Raw genomic sequence first — 25,867 nt, 5'->3', positions numbered from 1 at the left:
AAAATTATGGGCAATTATGTTTTACTTGAAAAGGTTAATATCTGCATTTATTAAGGCTGAAAAATGCATACTCTATGTGTCATGGTTTTTGTGATAGCACTCTAGTTTTTTCCTTTATGCTTATATTTGCTGCATGTATTCATTTCATAATCAAAGAAGATAATGCTATGTTTTTAAAAAAGTAGTCATTAGAAAGAATTGTTTTAAAAGTTACTGTAAAATATGTATATAAAATTCATCTTTCTGGGGCTGGGTGGTAGCATATCTGGTTGAGTACAGGTGTGAACAATGTGTAAGGCCCCAAGTTCAAGCCTCTGGTCTCCACCTGCAGAGGGAAAGCTTTACAAGTAGTGAAGCAGTGCTGCAGTTGTCTCTTGTCTCTCTTCCTCTTTTTTCTTTGATATTTAGAGAATGTTTTTATTATCTTTATTTATTTATTGGATAGAGACAGCCAGAAATCAAGAGGAAAGGGAGAGACAGAGAGAGAGATAGATAGAGAGAGAGAGACATGCAGCACTGCTTCACTGCAAGGCCTTCCCCCTGCAGGTGGTGAGCAGGGGCTTGAACCGGAATCCTTGCTCACTGTAACGTGTGCTCAACCAGATGCGCCACCAAACCGACCCCTCTTTCTTCCTCTTTATCTTCCCCTTCTCTCTCAATTTTTATCTCTATCCAATAAATAAATAAAATATTTGTTGTTGTAGTCAGGGCTTTACTATTCCAGGTCCCTCCCCCTCTTTTCTTTTCTTTTCTTTTCCTTTCCTTCCTTCCTTTTTTTAAAACTAGAACATTGGCTCAGCTCTGGTTTATAGTGGGGTTGGAGATTGAACCTGGAGACCTGGAGCTTCAGGCATGAGAGCCTTTTTGCATAACTTCGATACTATTTCCTCAGTTTTTAAAAAATATTTATTTACTTATTTTCCCTTTTGTTACCCTTGTTTCTCATTGTTGTTGTAGTTATTACTGTTGTCATTGATGTTGTTGTTGTTAGGACTGAGAGAAATGGAGAGAGGGGAAGATAGAGAGGGGGAGAGAAAGACAGACACCTGCAGACCTGCTTCACTGCCTGTGAAGCGACTTCCCTGCAGGAGGGGAGCCGGGAGCTGAAACTGATATCCTTATTCCAGTCCTTGCACTTCGCGCCACGTGGCTTAACTCCCTGCACTACCGCCCGACTCCCCTATTTCCTCAGTTTAAGTTGACTTTAAAAATATTTTTTAAATTTATTTTTAATGACAAACAGACACAAAGAGAAAGATACATACAGAAAGCTACCAATGCACTGCTCAGCTCTGGCTTGTGGTGATGCTGAGAACTGAACCAGGGACTCTGGAACCTCAGGCACGATAACCATTATGCTGTCTCCCCAGCCCAAAGCTGACTGTTTTTTTTTTTTTTTTTTCAACAGTTTGGAGTTTACTCAAAAGATTGAAACCAGGAGGCCAAGGGCAAGAGACAGCATAATGGTTATACAAAAGATTTTCATGTTTGAGACCATGAGGTCCCAGGTTCAATCCCCAGAACCACCATAAGCGTGAGCCAAGTAGTGCTCTGGTCTTCCTCTCTTTGTTTTTCTATATCTGTATCTGTATCTCTGTATCTCTCTCTCTCTCTCTCTCTCTCACACACACACACACACAAGTACAATAAATAAACTATTTTTTAAAAGAAAAAATATTTAAAAAATAAAGTGAATTTTAGGGCTACAAAAGGAATAAATAAAATTTAAAAAAATAAGTGAACTCTCCCCTCCCCTCAATAGCAAGCACACAGGTCTCCAAGCAGGAAGAAAATCAGCATCTGCCATCCAAGTGTCTTGCACTCCCCATTGAGAAGCCTGCTAGTAGACATCCACCATCTATCTAATCCACACAGGCTGGCCTCCCCACCTAGTTTCTAAGCCCAAAGTCTGCTTTTTTTTTTTTTTTTTTAATTTTTTTCTTTACCAGAGCACTACTCAGCTCTGGTTTATGGTAGTGAGAGGGACTGAACCTGGTACTTTTGAGCCTCAGGCATGAGAGTCGGTTTGCGTAAATCATTATGCACCTTTTAAAAAAATTTTTTTTTTTTAGTCTTTATTTATTGGGCAGAGAGAGCCAGAAATCGAGAGGAAAGGAAGAAAGAGAGAGAGGAAGAGAGACACCTGCAGATCTATTTCACCACTCATGAAGCTTTCTCTCTGCAGGTGGGGACTGGGAGCTTGAACCTGAGTCCTTATGCATTGTAACATGTGTGCTTAACCAGGTACTCCACCACTCAGCCCCAAAGTCTGGTTTTTTAAAGAGAGACCAAGAGGAAAGATATCACAGGATCATAGTTTCCTCCATTGTGGAGGGGGATGGGCACCATCGAAAAGCTGGTACACTAACTAGTCAGGTGAGCTATTTTGCTGGCCCTAAAATGTATCATTTTAACTTTTTTTTTCCTCTTTTGCAGCAGCCCACACATGCACTATACTGCCGCTCTCAGACCAACTTCTTTTTAAATTCTATTCTAGACAGACACACACACAGAGGCAGGGACAGAAGGAGACACCACAACACCACTCCACTGACCATGGAGCGTCCCCGGTACTATGAGGGCCCCACAGAGTGCCGAGGCCTGAACCTAGGGATTTGAGCCCTACCAGATGTGTTACCTCACAGCACCCATTTTAACCCTGTTGACGTGTTCAATGGCACTCAGGACATTTACACTGTTGTGCAGTCATCGCCACCCACCCACAGAACTCTTTTCTCTTGCAGCACTGACACTTGGTACCCTTCAATCTTCTTGCAAAGCCTTCTCTCCAGCCCCTGGTAAACATTACTTCCGGTCACCATAAAATTCTCTACTCTATGTATCATCTATGAATGGTATCTTCATACATTTCTGAGATTAGATAATATAAAATTGTATACATTTTTTTTTCAGAACTTGGAAGATAAAACTCTAGCTCCCACTATGTCTTCTGCGTTGCCACTGCTATTCTCTTCCTCGTGTCAGACTGGTGTTGGGGGCTGAGGCAGGCTCACCTGCGTGGGGGTGATGTGGCTGATGTCCTCAGACGCAAGCTGCTTCAGAAGAGTGGTCTTCCCGGCATTGTCCAAGCCCAGGAGAAGGATTCTGACCTCCTGGTCTGGTGCACTTTTCAATTTGCGCAAAATTGAGAGCAAGCCCTTGAACAACCAAGAAGAAGAGAGATTACTTTTGGGGAGAGGACACTAATTCTGATGTTACAGGGGATCAGAACATCTTTTACTTGAAAAAAGTTGTTGCTTATGGAGGGCTTATGGTATTGTTTCTCAGTTTACTGAAATTTCATTTCCTTTCTAAGTGAACGCAGCAAATTAGTAAATATCATGGCTTCCTTCTGCTCGTTAGCATCATCCCAAATCTCATGGGCATCTGAACGACTACCCAACCACAGTTCAGATAGCCCTCAGGAGAGTAGAACATTCTAAGCAATTCATATTTTTTCCCCTTATTAGAGTGAATTTTCTTGCAGATAAGAACCACAGCATCTATCTTCCACGGTGTCTGGCATTTAGTAGGTAGATAGTAGTTGCTGATTCAATAGATTTCTCAAAGTAAGTCAATGCACAATTAAAAAATTATTATGGCACCTAGGAGTGGATAATGGACTGGACTCTCAGGTGTGATGTCCCAAGTTCGATTCCCAGCATCCCATGTGCCTGCAGTGATGCTCTAGCGCTCTCTCTCCCTCATAAATAAATACATAAATCTTTACAATTGTTATTTTTTGCCAGAGCACTGCTCAGTTCTGGCTGATGGTAGTGTGAAGGATTGAACCTAGGATTTTGGAGCCTCAGGCCTGAGAGTCTCTCTAACAATTTTTTTTTCCAAACTTTAAAAAGATAGGATGCTTGGGCTCAATCTTCAAACCTCAAGACTCATTTAAAGCCCAAAGTTCTGGCCACTGCAGCCATTGCCCCACTTTTTATTTATTTGCTTCTTCCAGGTGCCAGTATTAGTTTAAAAAGCTTCTCGTTTCAGCTTGGCTCCTCTTGATTCCCCTTCTCTATATTGCCGATTACGTCCTCAGAATGGCAGACAGAGACAGCTTTACTGGTAACAGATCTTACTAAAATACATGCGCTTAACCAGGTGCGCCACCACCTGGCCCCAACAGATCTTACTATAAAGTGAAATTCCAGCAACTGGTCTCTGTCACACTCTTCAGTATCTGACACTGTCAAGAAACCTGAAGAAGTTAAGAACTTCATCCGATCCTTCTAACTGAAATTTGTGAAAACTCAGGTGAAAGGAATCCAAGCCCACGTTCTGAGATACAGGAAAGGTGAGTGGTAGCTACAGGTATTATGCCGACTTGTGCTGTGCTGCCAAAGACTCTCCAGGTTAGTCTTTTTTAAAATTATCTTTATTTATTTACTGGATAGAGACAGCCAGAAATTGAGCGGGAAGGGGGTGGCAGAGAAGGGAGAGAGACTGAGAGACAGACACCTGCAGCCTTGCTTCACCACTTGCAAAGCTTTCCCCCTGCAGGTGGGGGGCAGGGGCCTGAACCTGGGTCCTTGAGCACTGTAACGTGTGTGCTCAACCAGGTACACCACCACCCACCCACCCCCAGGTTATTCTTGTATGCAGTTGGAGAACAAATTGTTGTTTTTTAAAATTTATTTCTTTATTGGGGAATTAATGTTTTACATTCAACAGTAAATACAATAGTTTGTACATGCATAACATTCCCCAGTTTCCCATTTAACAATACAACCCCCACTAGGTCATCTATCATCTTTCATGTACATGTATTCTCCCCACCCACCCACCCCAGAGTCTTTTACTTGGGTGCAATATGCCAATTCCATTTCAGGTTCTACTTGTGTTTTCGTTTCTGATCTTGTTTTTCAACTTCTACCTGAGAGTGAGATCATCCCATATTCATCCTTCTGTTTCTGACTTATTTCACTCAACATGATTTTTTCAAGGTCCATCCAAGAACAAATTGTTATTATTATTAAAAATTATATATATATATATTTACTTTCCCTTTTTATTGCCCTTGTTGTTTTATTGTTGTAGTTATTATTGTTGTTATTGATGTCGTCATTGTTGGATAGGACAGAGAGAAATGGATAGAAGAGGGGAAGACAGAGAGGGGGAGAGAAAGATAGACACCTGCAGACCTGCTTCACTGCTTATGAAGTGACGCCCCTGCAGGTGGGGAGCCAGGATCCTTATGCAGGTCCTTGTGCTTCGTGCCACCTTGTACTTAACCCGCTGCACTACTGCCCGACTCCTCAAACTGTTATTATTTTTTAAAAAATATTATGAGATAGTATGCACAGAGCACTGCTCCATTCCAGTAAGAGAACGAACCTAGGGTCTCAAGTAAAGAACTCCCACACTCCACCCATTGGGCCACTTCCCTAGACCTTCCTGGAAGATTTCTCAGGGTTTTCACCTATGCATGATATCACATCCCCCAGATCAATGTTCTCATTCTTCTATTCTTAGGGAAAGGGAGGGGAGTGAGAGGGAGATAGAGAGCAACACATCACAGCATTCCCTTTATGTGGTGCTGGTACTCAAACCCAGGGACTGCTGTGTGGCAAGATGCCCTGCTGGGTCTCAAGTATTGCCCTCTCAGTTCAAGATTTTAAGGTATTATGTAAAAAGGCAATGTAAAATCGCATCTGGATCTCTGTTTAATGCTTTACCCACTACAACTAATATTTAAGACTTTCCCACTCAAGAGGCCTGGGAGCTGGTGCAGTGGTTTGCGAGCAGGATACCCTGAGTACAGTCCCTAGAGTTGCGTCAACCAGGGTGGTGCTCTGGTTCTCTATCACTGATAAATAAAATCCTTACAAAAAGACTTCATTATTCAGACCACTCTGTCACCAGTCTACCATGTTGATTATTTGTGTTTTTGAGTTGAAAGATTTGATACAACAAAGCAGCTAGGAAACTGTAAGAATCACTCTTGAAACAAACAAAATCAAAATGTAACTAAGGCATTTTTCACTAGTAATCTAGTATTTCTGTTTCTTGTCAATCAAGGGAAATAAACCATGTTGCCTTTTAACTAAGAACTGAAGAAAAACATTGTAAGGTAGTTATCTAATCTATTTTGCAGCTGACAAATCTTGTTCCAATGAGATATGGTTACCACATGAATCAAACAGTCTCAGGGTTTAGAAAGCATGTAATCTCATCTTCCAGTCCAAGCAGGAATTCCTTTAAGCAACTGCAGAATTTAAAAAATGGTTATGCTTTTTTATCCACTTTGTACCAGGAAAACAACTCCAACTGGTCTATTTGCCAAAATCAAGTAATAATTTTGTAAAATGATTTTCAGCAATTGTCTTTAGACAATGATATGCAAATATACATAATTACTAAGACGTCCCTTCTGCCTCAGAGACACTTCGTTGACTACTTCTAGGGCTGTATCTGCACTGACTTGTTTAGGATTGCATTAACCTTTCTCTGCCTCATTCTTTTTTCTAGTAGTGAAGCAGGAGGTTTAGTTTTTTATAAAAGAAAGACATAACTTATACCAAAGGGTTTTGGGGAAGAAAGAATACATTGAAAAGAAACAAACAGCACTGGGGGAAATAGCATAACGGTTATGCAAAGAGACTCATATGCCTGAGGTTCCAAAGTCTCAGGTTCAATCCCACTGCTACCAACCCTTCCCGCCCACTTCAAATCAGAGCCGAGTAGTACTCAGATAAAAAAATAAATAAATAAATGAAACAAACAAAAGACTGGTAGATGTTTACTTATTTATTTATTTTTTAGTGCTGGGGATTAAACCCAGAACCTGATATCTAGAATGTGCTCACTACTGAATTACATCCTCAGTCCCCCAACCCCTTTGGGTTTCATCCTACCTGGACATTCTGGCACCGTTCCTTTTTTAAAATTTTATTATTTATTTATTTATTTATTTTAAATTTATTTTTTTATTTAAGAAAGGATAAATTAACAAAACAAAACCATATAAAGCTATATTTATGAGACATCTTTGTAGCTTCCGTTAGCTACACTGCCATCACTCATTTACAATGCCACCTCTCAGGATAGTTCAAATCAGAATTTTAAAATCCTCAGGGACTGGTGACATAAACAGGCTAAGAATAGGAAAACACACTGTACTACTCACCCTGAGTTCCTGATTAGATGCGCTTACTGCTTCTCGCAATTCTAACAACTGGAATTTATCTAAAGTAGTATACTGAGCAGAGGTTCAACTTTGCATTTATTTCTGCAACCAGTCTAGAAACCACAAAGCCTTTTTAAAAAAATTTTTTTTATTTCAATGTATGTATGTATGTATGTATGTATTTATTATTGTATAGAAACAGAAATTGAGAGGGAAAGATAGAGGGAGAGAGGCAGAGAGACACTTGCAGGTGGGGACCATGGGCTTGAACCTGGATCCTTGCGAATGTAATGTGTGCCTTTAACCAAGTGTACCACTGCCTGGCTCCACAAAGCCTTTTTTAAATGTATTTCCAGGGTTCAACATAAATGCTTTAGGTTGCTCATGAGTCTTTCTCTTCCTTTTAAAACCCAGTAAATAAAAATACAGCTTTCTGCAGGCTGAGACTTTTTTTTAATATTTATTTTCCCTTTTGTTGCCCTTGTTTTTTATTATTGTTGTAGTTATTATTGTTGTTGTTATTGATGTTGTTGTTGTTGGATAGGACAGAGAGAGGAGGGGAAGACAGAAAGGGGGAGAGAGAGACACCTGCAGACTTGCTTCACCACTTGTGAAGCGACTCCCCTGCAGGTAGGGAGCCGGGGCTCAAACCGGGATCCTTATGCCAGTCCTTGCACTTTGCGCCACATACGCTTAACCCGCTGCCCGACTCCCAAGACTTTTTTTTTTCTTTCCCATTTACTGGGTCATTGGAAAAGTCATGGAGCATTTTTCTACATTCTTCTATGCAAAGATGAGTCACTTTGACTTTTCCGACAACCCAAAATCATATTTGAAATGAGTAGTTATAGGGGCTGACAAAACTTTTCATACATGCTTTGCCATGTGTATGATTCAGGCTCCAGCCCAGCTCCCACTGCAATGGGGGGAAATTTCAGTGCTGTGGTGTCTTTCCTCGTTTCCCTCTAACTGAAGGAAAAAAAAAACAACAGCCTGCATGCTGGGGAGTGGGAAGGCGCACCAAACAGAACTTGTTCCACCATCAACAAAGCTCCCCTGGTGCTGTCTTTGTTGCTTCCACATGATGCCTGGGGTCGAACTCTGGACCTGATACATGGTAAGGCATGTGTGCCACCCTTTGGGACATCTTCTAGGCCCCAATTTATTTTTATTTTTTTTAAAAGGATTTACTTATTAATGAGAAAGATAGGAGGTGGTCCAGGATGGTGCAGTGGATAAAGCATGGGACTCTCAAGCAGGAGGTTCTGAGTTCAATGCCTGGCAGTGCATGTATCAGAGTGATGTCTGGTTCTTTCTCTCCTATCTTTCTCATTAATAAACAAATAAAATCTTTAAAGAAAAAAAAAAGAAAGAGGAGAGAGAGAAAGAAGCAGGCATCACTCTGGAACATGTGCTGCTGGGGACTGAACTCGGGAACTCATGCCTGAGAGTCCCATGCTTTATCCACTGTGCCACCTTCCAGACCACCCCCTAATTTATTTTTAGAGAGAAGCAAAGCATAGATGAGAAAGTAACTAGACTTCATTAACTCAATGACATAAAATACAAATAAAAACAATAGTTCTACACTTGCAAGTAATCTTTCTTATCTGGAAACAGTAAGTTCATATACTCTGCCCTTCAGTAAAGTTATAAAGAAATGGGATTATTTGGCTAACATTTTTTATTGTTGTTGTTGCCAGGGCTTCACTGCTCTGGGTAACTTTTTTTAAAAAATGTATTTGTTATTAACAGTTTGCTATAAGACAGCTCCACTCCACACCACACCCACCAGCAAAGTCCAGTATCCCCACCCTTCCACCTCTTAAAGATAACCACCATAGTTCTAGTCTTACAGTTTGCTTGCTTCTGTTTTGGATTTTTTTTTTTTTTTTTTTTTTTTAGCAAATCAGATCTCTATTAGATTCCACATGAGTGAAACCACCTGGTAGTTGTCTTTCATCTTTTTACTTATTTCAATAAGCATAATCACCTCCGGTTCCATCCATTTTGTCCCAAAGGAAATATAAATATTTTTTTATTGTAGAGTAGTGTTCTACAGAATATGTATCCCATATCTTCTTTTTTTTAACAACGGTGTGCTTTTTATTATCTTTATTTATTTGATAGAGACTGCCAGGAATTTGAGAGGAAGGGGGAGACAGAGACGGAGACAGGGAGACACCTGCTGCACTGCTTCACCACCTGTAAAGTTCTCCCCCTGTAGGTGGGGACTGAGACCTTGAACCTGGGTCCTTGCACATAGTACCATGTGCTCAACCAGGTGCACCACCACCCAACCCCTTCCCTTAACTTCTTTATCAAGTTATGTGATGATGGACATTTAGACTGCTTTCACTCATTGGCTGTTGTGAATGCTATGAACATAGGGGTGCATGTGGGCTGACATTTTCAGATAGGGAGAGAGTAAGAGAGACAGGAAAAGACTAGAAACACCACAGCATCAGAGCTTCCTCTGTTGCTATGGCAGCTTCTATGCGTTGGATTGAGCCTGTGCAGTAAGAGTGGCAAAGCAGGCACCCTCCCGGGTGAAACTATCTTGTCAGCCCTTGGCTAACATTTTCTTTCTCTTCTTCTTCTTCTTCTTTTTTTAAATATTTATTTATTCTCTTTTGTTGCCCTTGTTGTTTTATTGTTGTAGTTACTGATGTCATCATTGTTGGATAGGACAGAGAGAAATGGAGAGAGGAGGGGAAGACAGAGGGAGAGAGAAAGCTAGACAACCTGCAGACTTGCTTCACCACTTGTGAAGCGACTCCCCTGCAGGTGGGGAGCAGGGGGCTCCAACCGGGATCCTTATGCCGGTCCCTGCGCTTTGTGCCACATGCGCTTAACCAGCTGCGCTACCGTCCGACTTCCCTTCTCTTCTTTCTTCCTACCCCTTTCCCCTAAAACCTTTAAAAAATATATTTTTTCCCTTTTGTTGCCCATGTTTTTTTATCGTTGTTGTAGTTATTATTGTTGTTGTTATTGATGTTGTCATTGTTGGATAGGACAGAGAGAAATGGAGAGAGGAGGGAAGACAGAGGGGGGAGAGAAAGATAGACACCTGCAGACCTGCTTTATCGCCTGTGAAGTGACTCCCCTGTAGGTAGGGAGTCGGGAGCTCGAACCGGGATCCTGACGTCAGGTCCTTGCGCTTTGTGCCTTTTTAAAAAATTTTTTTTGGGGTCGGGTGGTAGCACAGCAGGTTCAGTGCACCTGGCACGAAGTACAAGGACCGGCATAAGGATCCCGGCTCCCCACCTGCGGGGGGGGGGGGTCGCTTCACAAGCAGTGAAGCAATTTTGCAGGTGTCTTTCTCTCCCCCTCTCTGTCTTCCCCATCTCTCTTGAGTTCTCTCTGTCCTATCCGGCAACAATGACTATAATAATAACAACAACAAGAGCAACAAGGGTAACAAAAATGGGGGGGAAAAGGCCTCCAAGAGCAGTGGATTCGTAGAGCAGGCACCAAGCCCCAGCAATAACTCTGGAGGCAAAAAAAAAATTTATTCATTAATGAGAAAGATATGAGGAGAGAGACAGAGAGAGAAAGAACCAGACATCACTCTGGTATATGTGCTGCTGGGAATGGAACTGGGGACCTCATGCTTTATCCACTGCCCCACCTCTGGAACCATCACCCCCCTTTTTTAAAAGTATTTTTATGGGAGTCGGGTGGTAGTGCAGCAGGTTAAGTACAGGTGGTGCACTGGTCCTATCCTCCGGCTCCTGCAGGGGAGTCGCTTCACAGGCGGTGAAGCAGGTCTGCAGGTGTCTATCTTTCTCTCCCCCTCTCTGTCTTCCCCTCCTCTCTCCATTTCTCTCTGTCCTATCCAACAACGACGACATCAATAACAACAACAATGAACAACAAAGGCAACAAAAGGGAAAAAAGAGCCTCCAGGTGCAGTGGATTCATAGTGCAGGCACCAAGCAGCAACAATAGCCCTGGAGACAAAAAAAAAAAAAGATTCATTTATTTTGTATAGAGACAGAGAGAATTTGAGAGGATATAGGAAGGGAGAGAGACATCTGCAGCACTGCCTCACCACTAGTGAAGCTTCCAGCTGCAGGTGGCCACTGGGGGCTTGAAGCAGGGTCCTTGCGCACTGTAATATGTGCCCTCAGATGTGCCTCCGCTCAGTCCTCTTGACTAACATTTTCTTCAGCACAGTGATAAATGGTGCTGCAAACATGGTCTAGGCAAGACAAACACAAATACAATATAAAATCATATTAACCCAACTACCAAGGACGGGATCACAGGATTATCTGCGCTTGCTAAATAGGGAAGCAGGGATTTATAGATAGCAGGATTCTGCCTGAACGGTACAGAGTAAGCTGATTTAAGCAGCCAGATGAATGAGACAGAGTCAGCCTATTCTATATTTCTACCCACTTGTCATGCCAATGAAAGGACAAAATCACGAGATGTTAATTTCATTACAGGGCTGAATTTCAGTGTCAAAAATGAATTTTTAAAAATATACATTTGGTCTGGGAGTCGGGCTGTAGCGCAGCGGGTTAAGCGCAGGTGGTGCTAAGCACAAGGACCCGCACAAGGATCCTGGTTCAAGCCCTGGCTTCCCACCTGCAGGGGTGTCGCTTCACAAGTGGTGAAACAGGTCTGCAGGTGTCTATCTTTCTCTCCCTCTCTCTGTCTTCCCCCTCCCCTCTCCATTTCTCTCTGTCCTATCCAACAACAATGACAAGAATAATAACTACAACAATAAAACAACAAGGGCAACAAAAGGGAATAAATAAAAATAAATATAAAAAAAAAAAATATATATATATATATATATATATATATATATATATATACATTTGGTCAAAATTTTCATTCATTCATCACTAAATACCTAAAACGTACCCAAAGAAAAAGAGTAAGCAAGGCAGACATAATCTATGTGGGGCCAGTAGTCCCAGGACACGAAAAAAGGGCAAGACACCAGAGCTTCAGTTTCATGTTATATGTTTTTCCCGAACTTTGTGCCTGCATATTTTCTGCACACTGGTGGATGGAAGTGGGCTGACTCAATCACAGAACATTTGAACTTTTCTTTTTTAAAGATTTTATTTATTTATGAGAAAGATAGGAGGAGAGAGAGAGAGAAAGAAGCAGACATCACTCTGGTACATGTATGTTGTTTTCGACGGGTTATGTTGTTTTCGCCGGGCTGGCTTCACGGGCGGGTAACATGACCAGGGACTCATGGTTGAGCTGTAGGCAGTATCTCTTTATTCATGCAGGACGTAGCCGAGCTAAGCTAAACTCTAGGTAAAGTACTGTAAAACTCACAATACTGTCTTTATATATACTTGCCAAGTAAGGTGGAAACAGGATGTGACATAGAGAGGGTGGAGAGAAAAGTGACTGGTGAAAATCAAGAGTGTGACAAAGAGGGGGCAGATTAGGCGAGAATCCTATCACTGAACCACCAATGCCCTGGAGGGAGGGTGGAACTTGTTAACAGCGGTTATGTAGATAGAATGCAGTGGTTATGTAAATAGAATAGTGTTAAGCAGGGGGGATTTAAACCAAATGAAACAGAAGGGGTCTCATGCACACCAGCACATGTACTGGCGGGGATGGAATTTCTCCTCAGGCACGTCGTGCATGGATGTGCCACTGCTAACAGACAACCAGGCCTCACAGTCAGCTTGGACACTCACTGGCGGAGGGATGGCGCACTGGCCCCACTGCTGCAAGCCTGTTTACTCAGAGAAGCTGGGGTGATGCAGGAGTGGCAGCAAAGTGCTAGTGCACAGAAAACATACGTGAGGAGCAGCTCCAGTGTACATGCCGAAATGACTGAGCCAAGCGCCAAGTACACGCACTCCCCATAACTAGCTCAGAGATACATCTACTTGCTTTATCAGCTGGGGAGACAATGAAAGACTGACCAGAGAACCTCCCTGCTTTGGCAGGCACAGATGATCCATAACTACATTAAGTGAAACTGGCTTCAATTTATTTATTTATTTTTTAAAGTAAAATAATCTATTTATTAATGTGAGCGAGAGAGACTCAGAACACCACTCTGGCACGTTTCGGCCAGGACTGAACCCAGGACCCGACTTTGCGTCTTCACCAACTGCACCTCTTCCCAGGCAGCAGTTGAGTTTTCAACCCTTTATTTTTGTTCTGTAAATTGCACCTGGGGTCTTATACATGTGAGACATGTATTCTACTACTGAGTTACATCCCAGGCCCTATGTTTCTAAAAATCTCTTTATCCAAAAATTTGGTGCTGCTTAGCGAATTAATTGCCAAGAGCTCTGATAGCTTTGATAGTGGTAGCCTCGCCCAAACATTGCCATCATCTGTCTACTAAATGATTACAATGTTTCCTTTATTCTTTATTTTTATTATCTTTTTAAAAAATGTATTAAATATAGACAGCCAGAAATTCAGAGGGAAGGGGATGACACAGAGAAACCTGCAGCACTGTTCCAACACTTGTAAAGCTTCCCCCCCTGCAGGTGGGGGCTACTGAGTGTACCACTGGCCTGGCCTTTATAAAGTCTCCTTCCTTCCTTTTTAATATATTTTATTTATTTATTGGATAGAGACAGACAGAAATTGAGAGAAAGGGGGAGACAGAGAGGGAGAGAGACATCTGCAGCACTGCTTCCTTCACCACTGGTGAAACTTTCCCTTGTAGGTGAGGATGGGGGTTTGAGCCCAAGTCCTTGCACACTGTAGTGTGTATGCTTAACCAGGTGTTCTACCACTCAAGCCCCTTTCCCCACAATGTTTTATAATTAGTTAATTTATAAAAAGGAAACACTGACAAGACCATAGGATAAAAGGGGTACAATTCCCACCACCAGAGCTCCATATCCCATTGCCTCCCAACAGCTTTCCTATTCTTTTATTTATTTTTTTAATTTTTAAAACTTACTTTCCCTTTTGTTGCCCTTGTAGGTGTTTATTGTTGTAGTTATTATTGTTGTTGTTATTGATGTCATCGTTAGATAGGACAGAGAGAAATGGAGAGAGGAGGGGAAGACAGAGAGGGGGAGAGAAAGGTAGACACCTGCAGACCTGCTTTAGCGCCTGTGAAGCGACTCCCCTGCAGGTGGGGAGCCTGGTACTCGAACCCGGATACTTACACTGGTCCTTGCGCTTCACGCCATGTGCACTTAACCTGCTGTAGCTAGCACCTGACTCCCAGCTTTCCTATTCTTTAACCCTGTGGTAGTATGGACCCAGGGTCATCCCCATAATGTTTTTCTTTTTTGTCCATTTTTATTCCAGTACCATGTTATTTTTAATTTTCATTGTTTACTATCATGACATAGGGAATCTCTTTTTTTTTTTGCCTCCAGGGTTATTGCTGGGGCTCGGTGTCTGCACCACAAATCCACTGCTCCTGGAGACCCTTTTTTCCCCTTTTGTTGCCCTTGTTGTTTTATCATTGTTGTGGTTATTATGATTGTTGTTGTTGTTGCTGTCATTGGATAGGACAGAGAGAAATTGAGAGAGGAGGGGAAGACAGAGAGGGGGAGAGAAAGAGAGACACCGGCAGACCTGCTTCACCGCCTGTGAAGCGACTCCCCTGCAGGTGGGGAGCCGGGGACTAGAACCAGGATCCTTACTCTGGTCCTTGTGCTTTGCACCACGTGCGCTTAACCCGCTGTACTACTACTGCCTGACTCCCCCCATAATGTTTTTTATTATTTTTAGTATTTTTATGCTCAGAAAAGTGGATTCCCCATTCATCAGGGTCTGAATGTTAACAGCACTATGGGCTTTAGAGTTTTATAGATGTGTGTTCAACCTCCCTCTACGTGGAATCCCAGGCAAGGTTTCACCTAGAATGTAAGAAGAGGGGCCTGTGAGAGCTGTGCTATGGTCATGGAGGAGGTTCCAGTATTGTGGTGTCCCTTACTTTCTACCTGAATGAAAAAAGTGGTCGAGAGCAGTGAAGTCATGCATTTGTGAGGCCCTGTTCCGGGGCGGGGGGGGAGGGAGAGAGAAGAAATAAAGAAAGAAAAGAAAATGAGATGATCTCACTTATAGTCAGAACTTAAAAAACAAGGACAGCAAGGGGAAACACAAAATAAAACTTGGACTGGATTTTACATATTGCACCAAAGCAAAGGACTCTAAGGAAAAAAAAAGGTGTGTGTGTGTGTGTGGGTGTGTGGGGGTGTGTGTGTGTCCTGATGCATGATGGTGGAAAAGGACCTAAAGTTGGGGGTGACAGTGTTTTGCAGACAACTGTCACAGGGAGATGAGGAATGGTACCCGAGTGGTCCAGGAGATGGCACAGTGGATAAGGCTTTGGACTCTCAAGCGTGAGGTCCTGAGTTCATTCCCTGGTAGCACATGTACCAGAGTGATGTCTGGTTCTCTCTCTCCTATCATTTCTCATGAATAAATAAAATATATTTTTTAAAGTAATAGTACTCACATGTTAATGATTCTTTAAACCATTAATCCCCTCCCTCTACAATGTGGAAAAATGATTAAGAAAATGAAAACAACACTTAAATCTCGAGAAAATATTACAGTGGCCTAGGAAGTGGTGCAGTGGTAAAATTCTGAGCTTATACGCGTGGGGTTGTGACTGTGACCCTTGGTATCACATACGCCAGAGTTTTCTCTTGGTTTTTCTCTTTTTTGTGTGTGTATGTGTAGTTTCTTTTGTGACATAAATAAAACAGTTTTTTAAAAATGAATTAAAAGAGAAAGGAAAGAAGGAGTCGGGCGGTAGTGTAGTGGGTTAAGGGCACATGGTGTGAAGTGCAAGGACCGGCGTAAGGATCCTGGTTCGACCCCCCAGATCCCCATCTGCAGGGGAGTCGCTTCATAGGCAGTGAAGCAGGTCTGCAGGTGTCTGCCTTTCTCTCCCCCCTGTCTTTCCCTCCTCTCTCCATTTCTCTATGTCCTATCCAACAATAACAACATCAGTAACAACAACAACAACAACAAAAAGGAATAAATATTTTTTTAAAAAATGAGGTTATTAAAAAAAAAAAAGAGGAAGCAAAGAAAAGAGCTAGCAAGACAGTGCATTTGTTTGCCACGAACAGGACCCAGATTTCAGCTCAGCTCCACTGAGGGGAGAAGCTTCACTACTGTGGTGTCTTTCTCTATGTCTCTCTGAAAAAGAGTGGTGAAGATCAAGTAATGAAAAAAATAAAATGCTACGAGGGTGGTCCAGGAGGCAGTGTAGTGGGTAAAGCATTGGACTCTTAGGCATGAGGTCCCGAGTTCAATTCCTGGCAGCACATGTACCAGAGTAACGTCTGGTTCTTTCTTCTCTCCTCCTATTTTTCTCATAAATAAATAAAATCTTAAAAAAAAAAAAAACCACGAGGATTTAATAAGGTAATATATGGAAAAGTATGGCACATAGTGGACCCTCAAAATAGCAGCTGTGTCATTTACTTTTCACTGACCTTTAAAAGAAAAATTTTTTGAGATAATGTCTATTTACAAAGCTGTATGTTTCAGGGGCACAATTTCACACCTCTTTATGATGTGTGCTACCTACCACACAATGCCCACCACCTATAAGTACTGATATTCCATCCATCATCAAAGTCTCTTGGCCCCACTGTACAATGAGAATCAACCTTCCCTACTTACAACCCTATCTTTGGTGATCTCCGTTTTGAGACCACAACAATTTTCTAACCAGAAAACCTAAATAGTACTAGAAACAGTGTTTAACTATTGGACATGCTTGATAACTACAGAAGGCCCATATATGTAGACAGTGTTTCTTTCATAAGTAATTCCTGGAAAGTGTCATCTATTAGAGTGGTAAAATTACTGTCATCTTAGTATTTCAATAAACACTTGGTATCACATGGCAGGGGGTAAAATACTGACTCCAAGTGAAAATAGGGTTTTTTTCCTTGCAGTAGTTCTCCCCCAATATGTGTGTGTGTGTGTGTGTGTGTGTGTATATATATATATATATACATATATATATATATACATATACGTATATACACATACATACATATATACAGTAGACATAGTTTTAAGATTTAAAAGCAAACAAAATGCCCAAGTGAAGGGGAAGGTGGTTCAGCAGAGTGCACGCTTTGAAAGCCTGAAGTCTTGGGCTTAGTCCTTGGCACAATTTATGATCAGAACCACCCTGCAGCATTTGTCTCTCTCAAAAACAAATAAGCAAAAATCTAAAAACAAGCCCGAGGACTCAACCTTCAGTCGTACAGTTATCATAGAGCTCAAGATGTGAAACATCTTACACCACTGACCATTTACATTTTATGTTCCACCGTAAGTTCTAAAAGTAGCTCAACTGGTAGAGCGTCAGCCCTGTAAGGCTAAGGTTCCAGGTTCAGTGCCACATGGTATGCTGGTTAGTCTCTCTCTATTCCTTTGTCTCAGGCCATACTGTATCACTTTCAAGTGCAATTCATACAAAATAAATCTTAGAAAGAGATACATTTGGAAAACCAGATAACTCGGAACAACTGGTTCTTATTTCTTACTGTTCACTTACCTAATGAAAACACTTTTTCTTGCTCACTGAATAAAACAGTTGCATATAACAGTGTTGTATATACACTGTTGGTTGTATACAGTATCAGTTTGAACCAAAAAAACCTGAGCAGTGCTTAATTTATTGTGGGCTGTGATTCTAAATTAAACAATCATGAAATTACTCAGTCCACTTCACTGGTAAACAAGCTAGGAAAAGTTAGCCAACGTTCATGTGTTTTTTCATCTGCGATGACATCTCATTCTGTCAGTTTGGCATGTCTCTTCCATTTCAATTCTGGTTATTTTTCTGTGCAAATATTTATATTTGTACTCATTTGTTGAGGAAAACTTAGCCTTTAAATGGACAGCTCATGTATAAACGATTAATAAAAAGAAAGCAAGTAAAAATCTGTTTAGCCTGAGGTTAACAACACTGCAGTGTAGCAAGTGTGAAACGTGATTGGCAACTTTAGATCAAGTAATTCTACTTAAAAATAAGTTGACAATGTAAAATCAACGGAGTTTTTTCCTATTAGAATTTATTCATTGACCATATATTTATTCATTTATTAATCTGACCAAATGCATATGTAACTCTTCCTCCCGCCTCCCGTTGACATCTAGCTTTTTCTTACTTTGCAAAATCAATTCAGGATGTTCTAACATTTCTAAAATTCAAAAGGGACTGGGATGCCAAAATAACTATAACCGATGCACATGGTGACTGAGAACTTTGGCTCTGACGTGGCTAAATGCAAAAGAAGAAATACCAGGAGAGTACATTTGCCCCCCTAGACATGGATTAAGTACTGAATATTAGATTGGCCATCACCGACACCACCACACCCTGCAGAATCCTCAGTAAGTACAGCCCAGGTGGGGTGAAGCCGCTAGGCGCCCCTTCCAGGCAGCACCTCTTTGTGCCTTGGGACTTGCAGCCCTCCTCCGAGAGGCCCAAAGGCGCCAGCAAGAGGGGAGCTAGGCTACCGTCTCCCCTGGGATCTCCAGCGAGCACTCAAAGCCTGGGGTGCTCGCTCTTCCCCAGCTTCTGGTCTGGCCCCAGGCTGTCCTCACTTTCCTGGGAGGCAAGGAGGCCGAGTCCCCGGGACCGAGCTGAGCCTGGCTGCTCCGCAGCTCCCGGGACCCGCCCTCGTCCGGGTCCTCGGAGGGATGATGCAGCTGGGCTCTGCTCCCGGCCAGGCAAACACCCTTCCAGCTCCTTCCATAGTTTCGGACCCGTTGCAAGCTCCGCCTTCCTTCCCAGGCCCCAGTCTCCCTCCTGGGCCCACCATCCGGGCTTCCCGTCACCCCTCGAAAGCAATCCGGGACCCAGACAGCAAGCTGAACGCCCTCCCGCCGCCTCCGTAGCTTTCAGCGCACTGCCCCGCCCTGGGCCTGGGGACCCGAGCCGGGTGACCAGCCAGCTACAGAGGGGCCAGTGCCCCCACACTCACCATCCTCCCGCCGAGTCCCTCCTCCTCCTCCTCCTCTTGCTGCCACCCCCGTTACCAGGGGCAACTGCAGCGGCGCCGCCCCCGACGTCCCTCGCACGCACAGCGGAGGAGCAGGCAGCCGTGTGGGGCGGGGTCCAGCTCCGCTTTCCCCAAAGTGCGCAAGCGCGCCCGAAGCGCCCGCCCACTGCGCAGGCGGCGTGGCGGAACCCTGGCGGGCGCGCGCAACCTCTAGGGACCCGGGGGCTGGGGAAAGCGCGCCCACGTGGCTGATGGGGGCTGCCTGGCTGGTGATTGGCCAGGAAGGAGGCGTGGGCGGGGCAAGGGGCGGCTCCCCTGCTTAAACTGCGGGGGAGTCCAGACTCGGTTTCCCGCGCGCTGGGTTTGCGGCTGTACCCTAGGTGCGTTCCTTCCAGCACCAGGTAAGGGGTCTTGGAGGAAGGTGCCTGTGGCGTCTTCCTGCAGGCCCCGCTGGAATCCCCGGAGGGGGCTTGGATTTCTGTCTCGACTACCGTGCTTCCACCTGGAGAAGCCACGTGGCGCAAGGAGTGACCTGGGGCTGGCCACGCAGCTCTCCCTAGTGGCCCCGGTGACTTTGCGTGGACGGAAAGACGAGGGCCTTAGGGCTGGCGCTGCCCCCTCCACAGCGGCGGTTGAGTCTGGGAGGGCGGAGTCCCAAGCCAGGAGACTGGCCCTGAGCTCTGGGGTGAGCTGACAGCTGTGGGGAAAAGGTGTTGGGGGACACCGGGATTTGCTGGCTGCAGTCCCCGTAGAAGCTGAGAATAGCCTGCGTTTCTAGACGAGGGAAAGCGAGAGAGGTGTCTCCCCGTGCAGAGGACTGCAAGAAAGTTATCCTATTTGTGGAGGTCCCGTCCTAGACTCTGGGGACATTGGAGGGGGCAACACATGTCTACTTCCGGTTCGTTCTCACAGCCCTACAAAACAAGTTTTTTTTTTAATACTTATTTATTTATTGGATAGAGGCAGTCTGAAATTGAGAGGGAAAGGAGAGACAGAGAGGAAGAGAGACTCCTGAAGCACTGCTTTCCCCTTGCAGGTGGGGACTGGGGCGGTATTTTACATGGTGTTTTAAACCATGTAAAGTCAGGATTTGAAACCAGTTCTGTTAGTCTTGAGTGCCTTTAAACATTGTGGGGCCTGGGCACTGCTTGGAAGCATCACGGACAGCACTTGGGAAGCTCAAGTTCAGGACTTTTTGTTTGAATTTCTTCTTTTTTTTTTGATAAGGAGGAAGAGACAGAAATAGGGAGGGAGGGAGAGAGAGAACTGGAAACACCTGCAGCACTGGTCCATCACTTGTGAAATTTCCCCTCTGCAAGTGGGACCCCAGGGTCCTGAACCTGGGTTCTTTTTTTAAAAAAAATTTTTAATTGCCTTTATTTACTTGATAGAGACAGCCAGAAATCGAGAGGGGAGGGGGAGGTAGAGAGGGAGAGATACAGAGAGACACCTGTAGCCCTGCTTCACCACTCATGAAGCTTTCCCCTTATAGGTGGGGACCAGGGACTTGAACCTGGGTCCTTGTGAACTTAACGTGTGCTTAACTAGGTGTGCCACCACCTGGTCCCTTTTTTTTTTAAAGTTTTTAAAATATTTGTTTTCCCTTTTGTTGCCCTTGCTTTTTATTGTTGTAGTTATTATTGATGTCATTGTTAGATAGGACAGAGAGAAATGGAGAGAGGAGGGGAAGGCGGGGAGAGAAAGACACTGCAGACCTGCTTCACCTCCTGTGAATCGACTCTCCTGCAGGTGGGGAGCTGGGGGCTCGAACCGGGATCTTTATGCGGGTCCTTGTGCTTAGCCTAGAACCTTGTGACTGACTCCCTAGAACCTGGGTTCTTACTCATGATATATTGTGTGTTCTATGGGATGCGCCATCGCTAGCCTGTTATATGAAAAAGGCATCCAGATTTCTCTTTCTGAGTTGCCTGGTGTCTTATGTTATTGTGACTTTGCAGTCACGTGAGTGGACATGGGCACATTCCTAGACATAGTTGACTTGCTGGTCTCTTCATCCTGCTTCCTCTAAGCGCGGGGACACTAACCCCTCCCTACCTCAGTGGTCTCTGTTTGATGCAGGAAAAACAGTTTATAGGTGCGTACCCAGAATTAGCTCATGCTATAAGTTCTGGGCCTTGAATTTCTGCAGTTTATTTATTTATTTTTTACTTTTTTATATTTATTTATTCCCTTTTGTTGCCCTTGTTTTATTGTTGTAGTTATTATTATTGTTATTGATGCCATTGTTGTCGGGTAGGACAGAGAGAAATGGAGACAGTAGGGGAAGACAGGGGGGAGAGAAAGATAGACACCTGCAGACCTGCTTCACTGCTTGTGAAGCAACTCCCCTGCAGGTGGGGAGCTGGGGGCTTGAACCGGGATCCTTAAACTGGTCCTTGCGCTATGTGCCACGTGCGCTTAACCCACTGCGCTACCACCCAGCTCCCCAGAGTTTTTTTTTATGGTAAAACGGTACACAAAGAAAGGTTGGGGAACCAGGAGGTGGTGTACCTGGTTAAGCACTCACATTACAGTGCACAAGAACCCAGGTTCAAGCCCCTGGTTCCCACCTGCAGGGGGGAAGCACAAGTGGTGAAGCAGGGCTGCAGGTGTCTCTCTCTCTCCCTCTTTATCTCCTTCTCCCCTGTTGTTTTTGCCGGGCTGGCTTCACGGGCGGGTAACAGACTACCCGGGACTCATGGCTGGGTTGTACGCAGTATCTCTTTATTCATGCAGGATGCAGCACAATCTATACCAAGCTAAGCTAAAACTAAAACTACAAACAGTCTTGTCCTTATAAATATACTAGCCCAGTAGGGTGGGAACAGGATGGGACGCAGAGAGGGTGGAGAGAAAAGTGACTGGTGAAAATCAGGGTATGACAAGGAGAGGAGGGGGCGGAGCAGGCAAGAATTCTACCACTGAACCACCAATGCCCTGGAGGGAGGGTGGTGCTTGTTAACAGGTTATGTAAATAGAATACAGTGTTATGTAAATAGAATGCAGGGGGGATTAAACCAAATGAAACAGAAGGGGTTTTTAAAAGCAGAATTAGAAGCATACCAACACTCCCCTCCATTTCTTTCTGTTTCTATCCAATAATAACTAAATATTTTTTTTAAAAAAGAAAGGTGGTCTGGGAGGTGGCGCAGTGGATAAGGCATTGGACTCTCAAGCATGAGGTCCTGAGTTCGATCCCCGGCAGCACATGTACCGGAGTGATGTCTGGTTCTTTCTCTCTCTCCTCCTATCTTTTTCATTAATAAATAAATAAAATCTTTAAAAAAGGAAGAAAGAAAGAAAGGTTAATTAATGATTCACAGCTGAGTATGCAAGGACCATGAGATGGGCAGAGACAGTAAAAAGCTTAAAGCTCTCAGGGCCATACACATGCCAGAAGGTGTGTGTGGGGGGGAAAGCTTGGGATTTATAGATATCGTAAAAACACGGCACAAATGTTTGCAGTCAATCTTTATACATTACTTCACTAGTGATGATGCTTTGATATTACTTTTTCCCATCTGAGTTCACAAACGGAGTTCTTGGGAACTTTACCTCAGCTGTAAGAGGATACCCTGGAGAAAGCTTGGAGGCTTGCCCTCTGAGTGCTGACTCTGCCAGAACAAGTTAGCTCTGTCTGGGAAGGGTGAGTTCTTTTGGGAGAAGTGATAACTTCTTTATTTTTATTTTTATTTTTTTATTTATAAAATGGAAGTATTGACAAAACTATAGTATAGGAACGGTGCAGTTCCACACCATTCCCACCACCAGAAATACCTATCCAATCCCCTCTCTTGGTAGCTTCCCTATTCTTTTTATTAAAAATTTTTATATTTATTTATTTTCTTTTTTGTTGCCCTTGTTGTTTTTTATTGCTGTTGTGGTTATTATTGTTGTTGATGTCATCGTCGTTGTTGGATAGGACAGAGAGAAATGGAGAGAGGAGGGGAGGACAGAGAGGGTGAGAGAAAGATAGACACCTGCAGACCTGGTTCGCCGCTTGTGAAGCGACACCCCTACAGGTGGGGTCTTTAGTTGTTTTTTTTTTTAATTTATTTTCCCTTTTGTTACCCTTGCTCTTTATCATTGTCCTCGTCATTGTTTTTACTGTTGTTATTAATGTCGTTGTTGTTGGATAGGACAAGAGAAATGGAGAGAGGGGGAAAGATAGACACCTGCTTCACTGCTTGTGAAGCAACTTCTCTGCAGGTGGGGAACTAGGGGCTGGAACCGAGATCCTTATGTGGGTCCTTGCGCTTCTCACCACCATGCACTTAATCCACTGCACTACCGCCCGGACTCCCAGCTTCCCTATTCTTTATCCCTCTGGGAGTAAGGTCATTGTGGGGTGCAGAAGGTGGGAGGTCTGGCTTCTGTAATTGCTTCCCCAGTGAACATGGGCGTTGACAGGTCGATCCATACAGGGAGATGTGATAACATCTTTCCCCCTCCCTTCTTTCTCCCACCCACCACCGTCTTCCTCTCTCTCCCTTCTTTTTTTAAAAATTTTTTTATTGGGGAATTAATGTTTTACATTCAACAATAAGTACAATAGTTTGTACATGCATAACATTCCCCAGTTTCCCATTTAACAATACAACCCCCACTAGGTCCTCTGAATCCTTCTCGGACCTGTATTCTCTCCACCCACCCACCCCAGAGTCTTTCACTTTGGTGCGATACGCCAATTCCAGTTCAGGTTCGACTGCTGTTTTCTTTTCTGATCTTATTTTTCAACTTCTGCCTGAGAGTGAGATCATCCCATATTCATCCTTCTGTTTCTGACTTATTTCACTCAACATGATTTTTTCAAGGTCCATCCAAGATGGGCTAAAAACAGTGAAGTCACCATTTTTTACAGCTGAGTAGTATTCCATTGTGTATATATACCACAACTTGCTCAGCCACTCATCTGTTGTTGGACGCCTGGGTTGCTTCCAGGTTTTGGCTATTACAAACTGTGCTGCCAAGAACATATGTGTATGTTCTCTCCCTTCTTTTAACCTGTAATGGATTTAGACCTAGCTAAATGACCCTTAGTCTTGTGACCTGGGAAAGTAAGTCCCGAGCTACTGTTAGATCTTTGGATGTAAAACAGGTCTGGGCCTATTTGCTATTAACATGTATAATTGCCACAGTTTCTAGTGCAAGACCCTGTGTGCCATAGTTGCTTGCTGTGCCGGGTCAGCTGATGTGAGCTGCATTGGTTTCCTCTGGGATCCTGAATTTATTATTATTATTATTTTATTTATTCATTTTCCTAAAAAATGTGGTTGGGATCTTGATGGGGATAGCATTCAATTTGTAGATGGCTCTGGGTAGTATATTCATTTTGATGATGTTAATTCTACTAACCCATGAACATGGAATATCTTTCCACTTCTTTGTGTCTTTGTCAATTTCCTTGAGTAGTGACTCAGAATTTTCAGTATACAAGTGCACCATGTCCTCTTAACCCAGTGCACTACCTCCCGACTTCCCCCAAAGGTGACTTTTAAAGGAAGTACTAACTGTGGCTTGTGGGGAAAGAGGGAGGGTAACTGGGGGAAAAATGTACAAAACCAAGAGGTTGGGTAGGTAGTTAGCAGCTCTGAGAAAGAAAGCCTGCACTTCTGCTGTCCTGGCAGGTTCTGAGTTTGACCTAAAGGAGATGACATCCTTGAGGTCATGTGAACCCAGAAGGTTATGTATGGCAGAGCAGATGGGAGTTACAGCATGCACCTTGCGCTTTGTCAGTGGAGGCAGAGTCTCCACAAGTAATCGTAAATAACAAAGTCACAGTTGCAAAGCTGCAAAGGGGGATGAGAGTGTGGGAGCACACTCCGCAGGGAGGCTGGTCCCCAAAGGAAACCTGTAATGGGCCCACTGTGGGTATAGTAGGGTTTTGTTTGTTTGTTTTGTTTTGTTTTTGTGGGGGGAAGGGTATATTCCAGAGAACTCGGGCTTCCCCTCTTATATTTTATGTAAGACCAGGACAGGTTGGCGCTTGTCCTGACCTCAGTAATGAAGGGAAAGGCTTGCACAATTTAGCAAATGATTACCCCTTCATGTTGGAAGTTTTTCTCTTATGAAAGGTTGGGGACTTTCCAACATTCAGTTTAGGGTGGGAAGTGTGTGTGGAGGGAGAGGGGGGCATAGCATTTGTCCTGCTGGCCTGTCTCAGGACTCTGTGTTCAGGGATTCTGAGCTACTGGCCAGGTCACCTCCATTTAGCTGCTGCCTGCATTCCTTCCTGCCTTCCTTCCAATATTTTATTAACATATTGGCTAGAGACAGGCAGAGAAGAATTGAGAAGGAAGGGGGAGAGGGAGAAAGACACCTGCAGCGCTGCTTCACCACTTGTGAAGCTTTTCCCCTGCAGGTGGGGACAGGGGGCTTAAACCCAGGTCCTTGTACTTTGTGACTTGTGCACTCTCAACCTGGTGCACCACCACCCTGCCCCCTCCTTTTATCTTTCTACAGAGTGTGGGAAAGTGAGCTCTTTGTCCCTCCACTCTCCAGTTCATTTGGTTCTGGGTGAAGAGCCTTTTATCTCTGAACCAGCCTGCAGGAGGCCAAGTCAGCTGGTCCCTGGAGAGTAGACCCAAGAGAGTTCTGGTGGCTTTGCTGTCCTGCTCTTGACTTTTCCAGCAGCGGCCGTGTGAGTAGTGGTCTCAGCACCAAGTAATGTGTTGTGTCAGATCTACGTGGGTCTCTCCTGTCCTGGCTCCTTCCTTCTTGGAAAGTGACTTACCCCTTGACCGTCACTCGTTGAACTCAGTGACTCTTTTTTTCCCCTTTTATT

The 25,867-nt window shown here is 43.8% G+C and overlaps 2 protein-coding genes across 13 annotated transcripts in view; one reads left to right on the top strand and one right to left on the bottom strand.

The window, feature by feature from the left end:
* The window catches only part of ARL3 (ADP ribosylation factor like GTPase 3), a 69,812-nt gene extending 50,587 nt beyond the window's left edge, over window positions 1–19,225 (bottom strand). For 2 of the 4 annotated variants that reach the window (XR_009544681.1, XR_009544682.1), the window contains exons 1-2: window positions 19,066–19,225; window positions 3,015–3,158 (exon numbers count right to left, since the gene is read on the bottom strand). Coding sequence is in view for 1 of the 4 variants with exons in the window: in XM_007530724.3 (XP_007530786.1) it covers window positions 3,015–3,158; window positions 19,066–19,068 (147 nt within the window). In the remaining 3 variants the exon portion in view is untranslated. The remainder of the gene's footprint in view (window positions 1–3,014; window positions 3,159–19,065) is intronic. The other 2 variants (XR_009544680.1, XM_007530724.3) reach the window with 2 other exon arrangements.
* A 145-nt stretch (window positions 19,226–19,370) lies between these two features.
* SFXN2 (sideroflexin 2) overlaps window positions 19,371–25,867 on the top strand; it is a 43,952-nt gene continuing 37,455 nt past the window's right edge. For 3 of the 9 annotated variants that reach the window (XM_060171405.1, XM_060171404.1, XM_016191509.2), the window contains exon 1: window positions 25,546–25,723. The gene's annotated coding sequence lies outside the window, so the exon portion shown is untranslated. Of the gene's footprint in view, window positions 19,485–22,626; window positions 22,730–25,545; window positions 25,724–25,867 lie in introns of those variants that run through there. The other 6 variants (XM_060171407.1, XM_060171406.1, XM_060171401.1 and 3 more) reach the window with 5 other exon arrangements.

Source organism: Erinaceus europaeus, chromosome 14 (assembly GCF_950295315.1).
Source record: "Erinaceus europaeus chromosome 14, mEriEur2.1, whole genome shotgun sequence".
NCBI lineage: Eukaryota > Metazoa > Chordata > Mammalia > Eulipotyphla > Erinaceidae > Erinaceus > Erinaceus europaeus.
The sequence above is the reverse complement of the archived record's forward strand: the minus strand, read 5'-3'. Positions and strand labels throughout refer to the sequence as shown.